Genomic DNA, 17191 nt, shown 5'->3' with positions numbered 1-17191 from the left:
CCTTATGACCACATACGGGAAGTCCAGATCCGACCGTCCGACTATCAAAGCACAATTCACACGCCATTTCTAGCCACTGCAGGACAATGGACAGGCATAAATGATAAACAATCTAATTTAAATGATTTTCATGATCTGTCACGATTACCACGGTGTGACGTGTTGAGAGAGCGAATGGCGGAACGGGAGGTGTAACCCAATGTCGGAGTGGCGCAAAGAGGAGTCTCAAGATCATCTGCAAGCACATTACAGCTTGTGCTTTAACACCCATGGATGCTGGCACTCGCATAACAAGACAAAAAATGAGACAACAAGGTTCAGGATCGAGGAACACAAGGAGGGTAAAAGAAATGAACCCTTAGATTAATTGATGCATCGTAAAAATAACCACATGAATCATAAAAAAATAGTTTTGCCCAGACCTTGTTAACACCATGGTAAAGGTGGTGAAATAACCACGGTCTTAAAAAGATTTTCAATTTATTGTCTTTATTTCACACTGCGTATTTACCCAACCAGTGCAGAATCTACAGGGAGTGCAGAATTATTAGGCAAATGAGTATTTTGTCCACATCATCCTCTTCATGCATGTTGTCTTACTCCAAGCTGTATAGGCTCGAAAGCCTACTACCAATTAAGCATATTAGGTGATGTGCATCTCTGTAATGAGAAGGGGTGTGGTCTAATGACATCAACACCCTATAATTAGGTGTGCATAATTATTAGGCAACTTCCTTTCCTTTGGCAAAATGGGTCAAAAGAAGGAGTCTTGATGGGCCAGATGGATGGACCCATGGCTGGATTGGTAAAGGGCAGAGAGCTCCAGTCCGACTGAGACGCCAGCAAGGTGGAGGTGGAGTACTGGTTTGGGCTGGTATCATCAAAGATGAGCTTGTGGGGCCTTTTCGGGTTGAGGATGGAGTCAAGCTCAACTCCCAGTCCTACTGCCAGTTTCTGGAAGACACCTTCTTCAAGCAGTGGTACAGGAAGAAGTCTGCATCCTTCAAGAAAAACATGATTTTCATGCAGGACAATGCTCCATCACACGCGTCCAAGTACTCCACAGCGTGGCTGGCAAGAAAGGGTATAAAAGAAGAAAAACTAATGACATGACCTCCTTGTTCACCTGATCTGAACCCCATTGAGAACCTGTGGTCCATCATGTGAGATTTACAAGGAGGGAAACAGATGGTGAACAGATCAAAACACTGACAGAATCCATGGATGGCAGGCTTTTGAGCGTCCTTGCAAAGAAAGGTGGCTATATCGGTCGCTGATTTGTTTTTGTTTTGTTTTTGAATGTCAGAAATGTATATTTGTGAATGTGGAGATGTTATATTGGTTTCACTAGTAAAAATAAATAATTGAAATGGGTATATATTTGCTTTTTGTTAAGTTGCTTAATAATTATGCACAGTAATAGTCACCTGCACACACAGATATCCCCCTAAAATAGCTAAAAATAAAAACAAACTAAAAACTACTTCCAAAAACATTCAGCTTTGATATTAATGAGTTTTTTGGGTTCATTGAGAACATGGTTGTTGTTCAATAATAAAATTATTCCTCAAAAATACAACTTGCCTAATAATTCTGCACTCCCTGTATACTCCACATGCCATGGACTATACAAGAGCTTTATTATTTATTCTTCACACAAGAACTATAAAAATGCATATCTCATATCCCCGTATGGCCCCATATCCCCAAATGACTTTTTTGACTTCAAGAACATGTGTTCTTGACCCCGTGCTGAGTGTAAGCCATGACACACACAGTTTTTCAGTGTGACCTGACTCCCTTTAATTACATGGGTGGCAGTCAACCCTTCAGGCAGGCGTAGACGGCCTTTCTATGCATTTCTAGACCACACATTTTGTATAGCATAGCAGCTGAAATAGATTAATAAGCCATAAAACCGCTTGCTTTGGAAGCAAAAGTCACCTGTAGAAGATTAATGAGCCACCTTACAAGTAAATAAATAAAAAGAACAAGCACATTCCACTGGAATTTGAAACTGGAAACACCATTTACCAAAGGTTTTATGAAAAAATAAACTTGTAAAAAGCTACAGACTTGAACCACTGAATGTAACATTGAATATATATTGAAATTCCAAGCCAAAAACAGTTCAGTGTCTGCCAACATTTAATTTTAACTAATTTTGTATGTGAATAAAAAGTGAAAGTGAAAGTGAAGTGAACTGATCCTCTAAGTAGATTTATGTACATTAGATCCTGCTGCAAAGGTTGGTTCAGCTCAGAGTTAAAAAGGTGACCCACTTCATATTATTCATATTATTCAACCTGTGTCAGCTGAATAAAAAATTTCCAGAGCGTCCTGGATCCCCTCAACCCAACTTTTGTTTGACATCAGGCTCCACCACTGGAAAAATTGCAGAGAAGCAGTGATTAATACTAACAAAGATTAACTGTTCTCACATTTGCCAAAAAGCACTTGATAGATCCACAAGTGCAGGGATTTCTTGATCCTCCTGATCCCAGGCCTATTTATATGACTGAGGTACTGCTGCAAAATAAGGCAGGTAGTTGCTGGTCTCTAAAGGCCATTTTACCGGAATGTTCCATTTAGTAGATGAGCATGTGTAGATACTGAACTCACAAATTGCAGTATGAAATGGGATTTGGAAGGTTTTCTCTGAGGTCACTCAGATTACTAAAGATTATGTGAGGATAGAGGATCCTTCTCAGTGCCTTTTCTTAGCATATCTAATAATCAGCACACAGAGTATGCCTGTGTTCAAAGGTCCATTAAATCCATTTCCCATCCTCACAAGTGCATGAAGTTCCTCATACCAGAAATGTGTAATATCTAATAATCTCACAATAGGTATTGAGGTTTGATCCTTGCCCCTTGCCTTGTTGTGCCATTACAGTTTACAACCCCATCTTTTTTTTAGTTTCCTCTTCCCTTTTAGACAATACTAACTTGTAACTTTCTTGTAGTCTGATTTATGTAATAAAAACTACAACGAGTAAAATAAAATTATTGTATTCATGGTTTTGAGTCCTAATGAACCAGGACGTTGTAAGTCGCTCTGGATAAGGGCATCTGCCAATGCCTTAAATATAAATGTAAATGTAAACTGATTACTTCATTTTGGTAACATGGAAAAACATTGTAAGTCCCTCTGGATAAGGGTGTCTGCCAAATGCCATAAATGTAAATGTAATCGCTGATGACCAAATAGAGATAGTTTTTCTATGGTTTAAAATATTACAATAATGTGCATGACACTTATCCAAAGCATGTTATGGATGACGACTAACATTTCACCTTGAAGAGACAGTATGATGCTCAGTTCTGTGTGCATTTTGTTGAGAAACACAGTGGTGTAGATGGAGTATAATCTTTTATATTTGAGTTGAAGTAGATTGGTGCAGAGCTAGAAGTCACACAACAGGCAGGTGATTTTAATTGCATGGATTAAGGTGGCCATGGTTGCCTTTGTGGATTTTTGAATAGCAGGAGTGACATTCCCTTTTCTGGTTGATTGAAAACCAGATATGCTGCCATATTCTGAACAGGAGTGGACGGTTTGAGGGCCCAGTTGTAGCCCAGTACTCAGCCTTGTGGGACCATCATCCGGCGGCCACAGTTCCTTGGCTCCTTTGTCTCTGGTCCAGGTGGGGATGTCAAGTATTACTCCAGTCACCTATCTGTTCCCACTCCATTGTATCCCTTTCCAAAAGGGTTGCTAGGTTCCGCCCAGCCTCCTGCAATAGCCGACCTGAGACAACAAATGTCCTCTCCCTCTTACCATTCCCTTAATCTGTCTTCTTCTCTCTTGTTCTTCCTGTAGTGTCCTCCAGGTCATGCCCTCCTGTTTCTGGTGCACCACCAGTCCAACGGTTAAGACAACGGTTAAGGCCTGACGTGATTTCCTGAATGGGGTTGCTGTATGGGCTGGGGAACCTAGCCTCCTGTCCAGATGTCCACAGAGGATTTCTGAGTTCCCTGGTCCACCCATCGGTTCAGGTGGTCCCGTACCAGGGGTTGTGCTCACCAGAGGGCATCACTACACTGGGCTGGTCTGTTGTGATTGGTTCCTGGTCCTTTGTTCCCTTTATTTTGTCATTCTTTTGTACCCATGTGTGTAAAGTGTCTTTATTATGCCTGGAGTCTGTCCATTTTTTATATATATTTTTTGCTATGTCCCTTGTTGTTTGAGTTTCTTATTAAGTTGTGTTCTGTTTCCTGCTGCGTGACAGAACTGAATCGCTAGATTCCATGTACAGAAACGTAAAGGGGAAGTACAAGGCTGCGCCTCTGCTCAAATCTCCATATTCCGGCAGACAGATGCTTCTCAAAAGTGTCTCCGCTGAAATGAAAACTGTGTGGACAGAAGAAACTGAACAGAAGCTTTTAATGCATTGAGAGGGTTGTTTTTAAGACAGCTGCTGTGAGTGAACCTGGAGGAATACAGTTCAGCAGATTCCAAATACAGCAGCACCCAGCAGTCATGGAGGATGACTTGTGAACAAGGTATCACTCCTCTGACAGAAATGTTGGACTGTTGGAGTGACTAGGGTCTCATCAGCCACATTCAGACATTCCTATCTGACACATTGCAGTTTGCATATGCAGCCAACACATCGTTGCATGCAGATTGCATACAGTTTTTACAAACAGTGAAAACTAGGGCTACTACGCCCTCTTCGGATTAGGTGTGCCACCTTCCCTCTTCAACTGGGCAATGGATTTGTAACAAGGTGACCCCAGTCCGGTAGGCTGGGGATCACCACTTCCAACAGATTGATCTCAAACACGAAAAACCCACAATGCTGTGTTCTGTACTTGCTCTTCATTCATCCCAGCAGCATTATAAAATTGGCGGATGATGCCACCATCTGATTCCTGGGGGCGTCAAGTCAGCATACAGGAGGGAGATTACTGTCAGGACAGTAATCTCTCTTTAAAATCCATCAAAAGCGCACATGATTATCAACACCAGAGGCAGGTCTAAAGCGGGGCCAACAGGGGCCAGTGCACCAGTAAAATGACCCCAGGCCAGTTAATTACATGCATCATTTTATTATAAGGATATTGCAAGTTGTGGAACTTTGAATTACCCTCTATTTGTTGAACATTTAGAGTTTTATTACCTGGTTGCAAATACAGTATTCAATTTTCATACAGGGTATGTACAGGAGTGCTGCCCAATAATACTTTCTGTTGTGGATTCTTATGTAGGCTTAACACAGTAGGCTTAAGCACAGCACAGCAGCGTCTGTATTTTCTGTATGTTCAGAGGAGTGTTATCCTCAGATTTTTCAACAGATGCACAGTCAAGATTATTCTCACCCACTCCTTCACAGTTTGAAAGTTAAATAATGTGGGAAGACAGCGCCCAGTACTGCACACACAGTATTCCCATAATCATCTGAGCAAGACACTTAACCCTAGGTTGCTCCAGAGGGGGACTGTCCCTGTAACTACTGATTGTAAGTCACTCTTGATAAGGGCATCTGATAAATGCTGTAAATGTAAATGTAAAATGTAAGAACATCACTGCCTGCACTGGAACACCACAACTGTCTCTGGTGCTGCCATCAGGAACATTGAATTTTTGTCCCTCAGGCCATCAGGCTTGTTAATAAAACCAAACTAATATCAATAAAAGTATAGACTTGTGTGAAACATTATTAACATTTTTAAACACGATTATATTCTGTTTTGAATATTGCCACCATGAAATAACAGAATTGTCTAATTTCTTACACTTTCAGCCAATAGATAACATAACAAATTCCAGAACAAAAAAAATCTCAAGTAGAAACACTGTAGTAGTAAAATATTAAGGCTTAGAATTGAGAACACAATGAACTCACTAATCCAATCTGTTTCTGTGACTGGCCAAATTATATTGTTATCACAAATTATATCACAAAAAGGAAACTTGAACTCTGTGCAGATGCTTATAACCACGGTCCACCAAGTTTTATTCTAAGTTTTAAAATGTTCATTTTTTTCTTTCACAGCATACGTCCTGTTGACCTCCTGATTATATTATGGATGAGACACACCTCAGGACATATGTCCTGAATTTATCTGAAAAACAGAAAGTTTGCCAGAGCCTCCCTCCTTTTTTAATACCTGGACATAACACAGGGGCCTTATGACCTTTTGATAAATGCTTTGTAAAAGAACTTTGGACATAGTTTAAAAACATATTTATTTTTTCATATACATATTAAAAATATTTCGTATGTATAGAGAGATATAGCTAAGTTGTTTACAGGCTGATCTGTACAAAAGTAATGTTTTAGCGCCATCTACTGTCTGATTGAAAATCAAACTGAGCTTTTTTCACTTCCTGTTGCCCAAAAGTCAGGGGAACATTTAAAAAAACTGAAGCTATATGTTTTTCTAAGATTTTCGCCAAAAAAAATATGTTTTCACAGTTTAATTTGCATAAATCTTAAAACGTGTTTTTTTTTTTATTTGCTGGCAATGTATGGCTGTTAAGAGACTTTTAATTTGACACGTATCCGAACAAAACGGAATCGGCGCTCTTGTGAAAGGTCAGGAGTTCCGGCACTGTGATCCTCGCAGGAATGTCGTACACGGCGAGAATCGGCCCGTCCATCCTGAGCAGCGACCTGGCGCAGCTCGGCCAGGAGTGCCGGCGGATGATGGAGTGTGGGGCGGACTACCTTCACCTGGACGTGATGGACGGGTGGGTGTTTAGGTTCTTTTATCGCTTCTCAAGGGGTTAAAGGTCATAATTACTTGTGCCTGCTGGCTGGAAGAGGCACGTGACAGGAGGAGGCCTGTCATGAACTGGTAGTAACTCACGAATCAATTTTATTTTCATGTCCTCCCAACAATGAAGGCATTTTGTCCCCAACATCACGTTTGGACACCCCATGGTGGAATGTCTGCGGACGGCAGTGGGTCCAGATCCTTTCTTTGGTGAGTCACACAAATGAAAGTGAAGTAAGTTGGTTGTTCTCTGTGGGAGCACATCCTCCAGTACTGCATGTATTCCCATAGTTATCATCATCAGGGACAGTGGTGGCCTAGCGGGTACGGAAACAGACCCGCAATCGAAAGGTGTCTGGTTTGAATCCGGAAGCACCAGTGTGCCACTAAGCAAAGCACCGTCCCCACACACTGATCCCCGGGCGCCTTTCGTGGCTGCCCACTGCTCACCAAAGGTGATGGTTAAATACAGAGGACACATTTCATTGTGTCACCGTGTGCTGTCCTTCACAATGACTATCACTCCACTTGTCATCGTCTTGTTTAATTGTGGAAATTAAAGACAGGATTTACCCTTTGTTACCTGCTGGATCTTTGCTTCATGAGTCCAGATGTGTGAACGTTGCTGATGTTCCTCTTCACAGACATGCATATGATGGTGTCCAGGCCAGAGCAGTGGGTCAAGCCCATGGCAGCTGCTGGGGCCAGCCAGTACACCTTTCATTTGGAAGCTACAACGAACCCCGGCAACCTCATCAAGGAGATCCGAGAGAGTGGCATGAAGGTTAGTCCTTTTTGGAAATGTTCTATGATGGCCAACATCAGTACCTCCTGAATAGGGACACATGCAGACTTCTGTTTTTAGGTGCTGTCTTTTCTTCTCAGGTTGGTCTTGCCATCAAACCGGCTACAACAGTAGAGGAGCTCGCCCCCTGGGCTGCACAGGTAGACATGGCTCTCGTCATGACTGTCGAGCCTGGCTTTGGAGGACAGAAGTTTATGGAGGACATGATGCCAAAGGTACAAGCGTCTTATGTCATTGCCGTCCTGAGCAGCACTCGTCGGCTGGTTTTGTACGTTTCAGAATGGAAGGAATGTTCTGGTGGAAAGTCCTTTTTTTTTTTTTTTTTTCCTCAGGTCAGCTGGCTGCGCAGTCAGTTCCCTTCCTTGGACATTGAGGTGGATGGTGGTGTGGGACCGGACAGCATTCACAGATGTGCAGAGGTCAAACTAACACACACACACACACACACACACACACACACATAAGGTACAAAACACAATGATTCATGCTGCACAGATTATTATACATGCTTGAAAAACTGATTTCCATCTGAATATTCTGATGGACATGGTAGTAGCCTAGTGGGTAACACACTCGCCTATGAACCAGAAGACCCAGGTTCAAATCCTACTTACTACCATTGTGTCCCTGAGCAAGACACTCAACCCTAAGTTACTCCAGGGGGGGACTGTCCCTGTAACTACTGATTGTAAGTCGCTCTGGATAAGGGCGTCTAATAAATGCTGTGAATATTCATTTACGGTACATTTACATTTTATGAATATATTGCCATCGTACTGACTGTGGATTGATGGTCCATTTTCATGATTGTGCTATTAATCACAAACTATAGATTAGATGTAAAATTATGATGAGGAGATGCAGTTTAGGCTACATAATCATACTCATGTTGTCTTCAGTTTATGTTGATGACAGATTGAATTGTCAATGAATTTCTGTATTTGGTGTGAAGTAGGGGTGTTAGAAAATATCGATATTGTGATATTTCATGTGGTGATATTATATCAATAAAGGGACATCATATATACAGTACAGGCCAAATGTTTGGACACACCTTCTCATTCAATGTGTTTTCTTTATTTTCATGACCATTTTCTTTTGGTAGATTCTTCCTGAAGGCATCAAAACTATGAATGAACACATGTGGAGTTATGTACTTAACAAAAAAAGGTGAAATAACTGAGAAACGTGTTTTATATTCTAGTTTCTTCAAAATAGCCGCCCTTTGCTCTGATTACTGCTTTGCACACTCTTGGCATTCTCTCGATGAGCTTCAAGAGGTCGTCACCTGAAATGCTTTTCCAACAGTCTTGAAGGAGTTCTCAGAGGTGTTTAGCACTTGTTGGCCCCTTTGCCTTCACTCTGCAGTCACTCTGAAGGCAAACTATCTCGATTGGGTTCTGGTGACTGTGGAGGCCAGGTCTCCACATTTTGTTAAGTACATAACTCCATAGATATAGATTATACTATAGTATTGTAGATTATTGTATAGATTTTTTTTTTTTCAATTTTGTCCAAAAATGTATTTGTGAAGTTTTGTTTTGGCTGAATTATTAATGTAATTTGATCCACACCAATCATACACAGCTTCCTGCATATCAGCTCTGTAGAATCGCAATATGTACAGTATCACAATATGTCATGATTGAATCGTATTGTGAGCTCCTTGCCTGTACACATCCCTAGTGTGAAGCTGGTAATAATTCTCTGCTCTGTACCTCCCCAGGCAGGGGCCAACATGATCGTCTCAGGAAGTGCGGTGGTCAGCAGTGATGATCCCCGCTCCGTTATCGCCCTTCTGAAAAATGTGGTGATGGAAGCCATCCAGAAGCGTTCACTGGACCGCTGACTGGACACGTTCCCTGGTCTGCACTTCACCAGCCGTGCATGTTCATCTCACAGATGAAGGCCTGTGGCTGTGTGTTGGAGGAGGGATGTGGAATTCTTTCTTTCATTCTGGAAAGTGTAGACAAACCTGTTCGTCTCTGACTGTGAAGAACTGAAAACATGACGATTGTGTAAAACAAAAAGAAAAAAGGTTCTGCAATATGAAGTTCTCAGTGCCTCTACTCTGCTTAAAGCAAGCTGTCAGTCAGCTGTCATTTCTTTCTCGTTCAGTCCGTCTCTCGCCGTGGAGAGGTGGGGGGGGGGGTTGTTTTTTTCAAATTCGATTAATGTCAGGAAACCTTTATTCCAATTCCACACCAGTGACTACATTCCTTTTATTTTTCTGAACGGAACTCTTGTTCTGAATGCTCATATCGGAAAAATAAAAACTTCATAACTGTAAATTTCTAAATTATGTGAATAAATGAAATTGTATTGCTTTATTACTTTTATGTTTTCATTTTAAACCTTCAGTGTGAAATTTGGCAATCAGAAAAGCTTTTTTTCATTTTATTGTTTATAATCAATATGAGTCTGTATATTTATGAATCACAATTTCACAGAACTCTTGTTCCTTATTCATCATTTCCTTTTTTTAGTTTTTGCTTACTTGGCTCATTTTGGCTTTCACTGTTACATGTTTTTTTCACCAAGGTTCCAAGAAGACCCTCTGCCATCACTGGAACCCTGCTGTGATTTAAAACCCGGGGAAGAGGTAGAAGTGCTTTAACAAGGTGGTCCTGTCCTTGCACACCATTTGATGCTTGAAGTTTTCAAAACGCTTCATAACCTGCTGGATTAAAAAAAAAAAAAAAAGAGGATCACACCAGGTCCACGTTCCAGTCAGAGTAAAGATTATTACAAATCACCACTATCCCATTCAGCAAGAACGAGGACACCCGTGTCGCCATGAAAATGATCTGGAAGGTCACAGTTTGTGTCCCTGAGCAAGACTAAACCCTGAGTGTCTCCACTCTAGAAAATTGCTGCTGCTCTAGAGATTTCGATTTAAGACATAAATACCCACAACACAAATATTTAAGAAAATCTGACAACTGTTGAGGCCAATTTTTACTCTAATCTGTAAGATTTCACTGAGCTTTTTGCAACATTCCAACAAGCCCGTTCCTAGCAGTAAGGATGACTGATGCTTATTTTTCACGTGTTCATACTCGCCTTTCGGAAGAGTTCCTCTACATGATCTTCATGGGCGTGCTGGTTGAAAACCTCAGTGAGCCACTTGACAAAGAATGTGCCGTGTTCAACATGCCGATAGGACTTCTTGTCTGAGTTTCAAACACCAGCGTTATTATTAACGTCTTTTTACGGTTATGTGCAGAAGTTACTGCGAATAGTCAAATGATTAGAAGATGAACTGATCAACAAAAGGCATAAAGTTACAAATGATTTTGTATTTTGTAACATTTTGTACTGTCATTATTTAGAAAAATGTTTATTTTGTTAATGAAAAGTATGATGATTATTCAACATGTGCTTTTTCCATGAAGACTAAGAAGACAAGCTAAAATCTGTCTTTGACAATAAAGCTGTTACTAATTAACTAACAAGACAAGGCAGGGAATGACATGTTACTACAACTGGCCCTCATATGCATCCTAGCTACTTAAGCAATGCCAGTGGAGAGTTATGATGGGTTTGTTTTGTTTCAGTTTATAATAAATCCTGTTGCTTTGCCTCCTTCCTCATGGCGTTACCTTAAAGTTCATAGTAATACAAATACTTTCATTGACTAGACTAAGGACAGAAATGACTAAAGTATAACCAAAATGAAAACATTTTGTCTAAAGAATAAGACTGAGATTACAATACGAAAAGTAATGCTGATTTCCAGATTTAATAAACTGCTAGAGTCTGGAACTGTGAGTGCCATGGCACAATGCTTCTGCTTTTGAGGTGTGTTTCAGATCATGATCCTATTCCTATTCATGATCAGTGAAATGTTCCCCATGCCACTGGCTGCAGCACAAGCCCAGAGTATAATCGACCATCCCCATGCTGTTCTTTCGCCCCTTTCCCTTCTTTCTCTTTTCTCCAGACCATTGGACATTGTGGATTTGCTTCCAAAGAGTACTTCTTTCCTTTAACAGTTATATTCTTCTTCTGCTTTGAGGAGTCTAATCTGCATCCCCTAATTAAGGTCTAGCAATGCGGTAAAGAGACCTCTAAGTCCTCTTTAACTTTATGCCTTCATGTGATCAGTTCATCTTCGATATTTTTTACAAGGTTGTCTAAACATCTTTTGCATAATGCTCCTCAGTTTGATAGTTATACTATATCAAACGCATTCTATGATCACCTGCCACGACCCCCACTGACCTGGTGTGCAAGACAGGAGGGAAATGAAATCTTTCTCTTTGTGCTCCCTGTGAGAGTCGTCCTCAATGTTCCTGTGCTCAGGAATGCCATCAGACACCCAGACAGAGCCTTGCTCATCTGAAAAGGCACAGAACACTAAGCCAATGTCACCTTCTGCAGCTATCAAGACGTGTTTCTGAAGGTACCTCCTCTGCAAGCCTGGATGAGAATGACTTTTGGCTTGTTGAGTAGGCCAGGACATCTGTCAGTGCTGAGGTGTTTGTAAATGTTATCGATCGGGAAATTGTCATCGTTTCCTATGTCCCAATGCACGCCCAGAATAGCATCTCTCTTCCCATGGGACATTATCACGACAAAGGCACTGTCTGACTTGAAATGTTCCTCCCGCTGGGAATATTCCTTTACTGCATTATCGATGTCCTGCAAAAATAAAACAAGTATATGCAACAAACATTACAGAAAGTTCCTTTATGGTTACGTTCCAGTGTATGTGCTGATGGTTTGTCTGTGCTCTGTTATGTGTGTGAGAGTTTTATAGAGATGCCTTGTTGTCGATGTGTGGCATTTCGGGGCAAGAGAGATCATATCTCCTCGTAAAATAAACCGGTTTTCAGACACCATTTCCCCCGTCGACCCCGTAGTTTCACAACATTCATTTAAAGAAGTGGTTTATTGTCTGACCTCTGAACTCATTTTCCTTCCTGCCTTCTCTTTATCTTTTGTGCATTTGATTGTAAGGAGAATTGTGTGATAACCTGTCTTGACAAGTCATGAAATTTCACAATAAATCTTAATCTAACTTAAAAAAATTTAAATGTACTAAATTGTTCATATAGTCGTAGAAACAGTGTGTTTTTGACAGTCTTTTGATTTGTGGGTAATGTGATTGTACCACGCCGTAAATCACTCACACAGATACGTTAAGAACATTAAAACTCTTTTATAAAGAACCATCCCATTCTGTGTGAAAAATGCACAATCCATATTCACAGAGCTGCGAGAGTTCGAGGGGAAGCAGGTCTACCTGGCCGGAGCAGTTCCTGTACTTAAGCACTTCATAACCCAAAGCTTTCAACAACGCCTCCATCTTCTCTTCATCCTTCTCCGCCCCTTTCCTCAGGAGGTCTGCCCGGTTAAACTCCACATTGTTGATCAGGAGTGCCAGCCTCGTCCTCACCAGCTTGTCCAGCGGTGGATAGACCTGATGGGACACACATGGTCTTATACGAGGCTCATCGGGCCTGGTGTTCTCTAGTCTACAGTAACAGTGTGATGGAGGAGCCACTTTACATCCTCTTGCTGAATCTTCTGATCTCTGAATGCCGCGCTGCAGTGAATAAGCGTGTTTGGATCCTGCTGGCTCGCTGGGTTTGATGGAGCTTGAGGAGCAGCGGAGATGACGGGGACACTGAAGCAATCTGTAGTGAACAGTGCGAAGGATAAACGTGTACAGAAGACGCTGGACAGAGGTGGCCCTACACGACTTGTCCCCAGCCGGTCCTACTCACTGGCACCGCTCAGTCCCAGGTGGTCACAGAGGTTCTCGTCTCGCTCCTTCAGGCGCCTGATCATGATCGTGGACGGTTTCTGGCCCTTTCTCCGCACCATGTCCACCAGGCAGCGAGCCTTGTCCGCCCGCGTCGAGTACTGCTGCTCGACCACGTCCGCCTCCTCTTCGTTCAGGACCCTGTCGGTGCGGAGGTCGTCCAGGAGCTGCTTCAGGACGGGCAGGGACACGTTCTCCACGAAGGCGGCGCGGACCCGGGACAGCTCTCCTGCGACAAAGCGAAATATATATTATTCCATCCATTCACCGTGACGTAAGACGATTTACATTTTACTAAAACTTCCGAAAGAACCTGCCGCGTGTACGTAAGTACAAGTTTTAAACGTTGCTTTTATTTTGTTGAGAGTATATTTTTTCCAGCTTACCTGCCATTTTTTAAATAAGTTTTTAAAAAGCCCGTCGTCGTCGTATGCAGCGTTTTGCAGAAACGCGACAGAAAAAGAAACGAGAGATCTGTCCTCTTCCTGAGTCTTCACGTCTCAATTCTGATTGGCCGACACATTTCTTTCACTTATGCATTTATATATAAGTAAGATTACAGAGTGGTGACTTAAAACGAGGCATTTTATTATGAGATATAGGAAGCAAGGCATTATGTGTATAGTGATACTAAAACGTAATTATACAGTAAAACTGCATTTGGAAAGTATCATCGCCTCATCATCCACTCTGTAATTTCAGCAAATACGAAATCTTGCGTCTTTCCTGCACCAATTCGACCTTATTGTGGATTTCTAGAGCTGCGACATATCTTATAACGAAAACCGAACATGATTAAAGATGAGAAGCGGAGTGGCGTTTCCCACGCGTGGGCACAAGATGTCGTACTCGACACAATTTCAGGAGAAAGGGTCACACTGTTTATTTCGGTTCATCAGGAAACATGTAGTAAAAAACATCTGAGGATCTACCGAGTTTTGACACTGGAATAACATTTTTATGATCGAAAATGCCTGCAGCAGTCAGTAGTGAAGAGCGTCAAAATGCGTCACACATCCTGACTATATAAAAGACCCAACCTGTTCATATCACAATAAATCACATAACCAATAAATATTTGGTTTCTATTCTTCCTGGGAGAAAAATGTAAAGTATATAAAATAAAATAATGATTAAAAAATGAAAGGGACAATCATGTTCATGCTGAAATCTTGAGATGAGCTGCAAGAACTGGCGGATGGTCTCTCCCAACTCTGTTAACCAATGAAGAATCTCCTTACTGTCCTCCTTACTCTCCTTACTCTCCTTATTGTATGCGACTTACAATCAGTAGTTACAGGGACAGTCCCCTCCTGGAGCAACTTAGGGTTAAGTGTCTTGCTTAGGGACACAATGGCAGTAAGTGGGATTTGAACCTGGGTCTTCTGATTCATAGGCGAGTGTGTTATCCACTAGGCTACTACCACCCTACAAGCAAAGGTCTACAGCATTGGATAACAGAGTCTCTACGTTCTATAATTGTATTTGTATATATATATAAAGTACATTAGAAGAGTTGTCTGTGGGGAGTAATTTCTATAATAGTATTTGTATAGAAATAAAGTACAGTAGAAGAGTTTAGGGTGGGGAGTACTTTCTGTAATAGTATTTGTATAGAAATAAAGTACATTCGAAGAGTTGGGTGTTGGGAGTACTTTCTGTAATAGTATTTGTATAGAAATAAAGTACAGTAGAAGAGTTGGGGGTGGGGAGTACTTTCTGTAATAGTATTTGTATTGAAATAAAGTACATTCGAAGAGTTGGGGACTGGGAGTACTTTCTGTAATAGTATTTGTATTGAAATAAAGTACATTCGAAGAGTTGGGGGCTGGGAGTACTTTCTGTAATAGCATTTGTATAGAAATAATGTACAGTAGAAGAGTTGGGGGTGGGGAGTACTTTCTGTAATAGTATTTGTATAGAACTAAAGTACAGTAGAAGAGTTGGGGGTGGTGAGTACTTTCTGTTATTGTATTTGTATAGAAATAATGTACAGTAGAATAGTTGGGGGTTGGGAGTACTTTCTGTAATAGCATTTCTATAGAAATAATGTACATTAGAAGAGTTGGGGGTTGGGAGTACTTTCTGTAATAGTATTTGTATAGAAATAAAGTACAGTAGAAGAGTTGGGGGTGGGGAGTACTTTCTGTAATAGTATTTGTATTGAAATAAAGTACATTCAAAGAGTTGGGGGTAGTGAGTACTTTCTGTTATTGTATTTGTATAGAAATAATGTACAGTAGAATAGTTGGGGGTGGGGAGTACTTTCTGTAATAGTATTTGTATAGAAATAAAGTACAGTAGAAGAGTTGGGGGTGGTGAGTACTTTCTGTTATTGTATTTGTATAGAAATAATGTACAGTAGAATAGTTGGGGGTGGGGAGTACTTTCTGTAATGGTATTTGTATAGAAATAATGTACAGTAGAAGAGTTGGGGGTGGGGAGTAATTTCTGTAATGGTATTTGTATAGAAATAAAGTACATTCGAAGAGCTGGGGGTGGGGAGTACTTTCTGTAATAGTATTTGTATTGAAATAAAGTACATTCGAAGAGTTGGGGGTGGGGAGTACTTTCTGTAATAGTATTTGTATTGAAATAAAGTACATTCGAAGAGTTTGGGGTTGGGAGTACTTTCTGTAATAGCATTTGTATAGAAATAATGTACATTAGAAGAGTTGGGGGTTGGGAGTACTTTCTGTAATAGTATTTGTATAGAACTAAAGTACAGTAGAAGAGTTGGGGGTGGTGAGTACTTTCTGTTATTGTATTTGTATAGAAATAAAGTACAGTAGAAGAGTTGGGGGTGGGGAGTACTTTCTGTAATAGTATTTGTATAGAAATAATGTACAGTAGAAGAGTTGGGGGTTGGGAGTACTTTCTGTAATAGCATTTGTATAGAAATAATGTACATTAGAAGAGTTGGGGGTTGGGAGTACTTTCTGTAATAGTATTTGTATAGAAATAAAGTACAGTAGAAGAGTTGGGGGTGGGGAGTACTTTCTGTAATAGTATTTGTATTGAAATAAAGTACATTCGAAGAGTTGGGGGTGGTGAGTACTTTCTGTTATTGTATTTGTATAGAAATAATGTACAGTAGAATAGTTGGGGGTGGGGAGTACTTTCTGTAATAGTATTTGTATAGAAATAAAGTACAGTAGAAGAGTTGGGGGTGGGGAGTACTTTCTGTTATTGTATTTGTATAGAAATAATGTACAGTAGAATAGTTGGGGGTGGGGAGTACTTTCTGTAATAGTATTTGTATAGAAATAATGTACAGTAGAAGAGTTGGGGGTGGGGAGTTATTTCTGTAATGGTATTTGTATAGAAATAAAGTACATTCGAAGAGTTGGGGGTTGGGAGTACTTTCTGTAATAGTATTTGTATAGAACTAAAGTACAGTAGAAGAGTTGGGGGTGGGGAGTACTTTCTGTAATAGTATTTGTATTGAAATAAAGTACAGTAGAAGAGTTGGGGGTGGGGAGTACTTTCTGTGATTGTATTTGTATAGAAATAATGTACAGTAGAATAGTTGGGGGTGGGGAGTACTTTCTGTAATAGTATTTGTATAGAAATAAAGTACAGTAGAAGAGTTGGGGGTGGGGAGTACTTTCTGTTATTGTATTTGTATAGAAATAATGTACAGTAGAAGAGTTGGGGGTGGGGAGTACTTTCTGTAATAGTATTTGTATAGAAATAATGTACAGTAGAATAGTTGGGGGTGGGGAGTACTTTCTGTAATAGTATTTGTATAGAAATAAAGTACAGTAGAAGAGTTGGGGGTGGTGAGTACTTTCTGTTATTGTATTTGTATAGAAATAATGTACAGTAGAAGAGTTGGGGGTGGGGAGTGATTTCTGTAATGGTATTTGTATAGAAATAAAGTACAGTAG

At 40.7% G+C, this 17191-nt stretch overlaps 2 protein-coding genes across 2 annotated transcripts; one reads left to right on the top strand and one right to left on the bottom strand.

Annotated features, from left to right (window-relative positions):
• The first annotated feature begins 6578 nt into the window (after positions 1 to 6578).
• rpe (ribulose-5-phosphate-3-epimerase) lies at positions 6579 to 9864 on the top strand. Its single transcript, XM_028991138.1, has 6 exons — positions 6579 to 6700; positions 6857 to 6936; positions 7371 to 7510; positions 7612 to 7746; positions 7864 to 7950; positions 9258 to 9864. Exons 1-6 carry the CDS (start codon positions 6579 to 6581, stop codon positions 9378 to 9380), a joined length of 687 nt encoding a protein of 228 aa, XP_028846971.1. The 3' UTR covers positions 9381 to 9864.
• On the bottom strand, positions 9831 to 13798 carry LOC114796699 (caspase-1-like). The gene is made up of 8 exons (XM_028991133.1): positions 13688 to 13798; positions 13264 to 13530; positions 13046 to 13173; positions 12780 to 12956; positions 11941 to 12175; positions 11756 to 11872; positions 10595 to 10704; positions 9831 to 10208 (listed from the first exon to the last, which is right to left on the bottom strand). Exons 1-8 carry the CDS (start codon positions 13692 to 13694, stop codon positions 10116 to 10118), a joined length of 1134 nt encoding a protein of 377 aa, XP_028846966.1. The 5' UTR covers positions 13695 to 13798; the 3' UTR covers positions 9831 to 10115.
• Between the last annotated feature and the right edge of the window lie 3393 nt (positions 13799 to 17191).

The sequence above is a fragment of the Denticeps clupeoides genome, chromosome 9 (assembly GCF_900700375.1).
Source record: "Denticeps clupeoides chromosome 9, fDenClu1.1, whole genome shotgun sequence".
NCBI lineage: Eukaryota > Metazoa > Chordata > Actinopteri > Clupeiformes > Denticipitidae > Denticeps > Denticeps clupeoides.
This window is presented reverse-complemented; position numbering and strand designations above follow the sequence as displayed.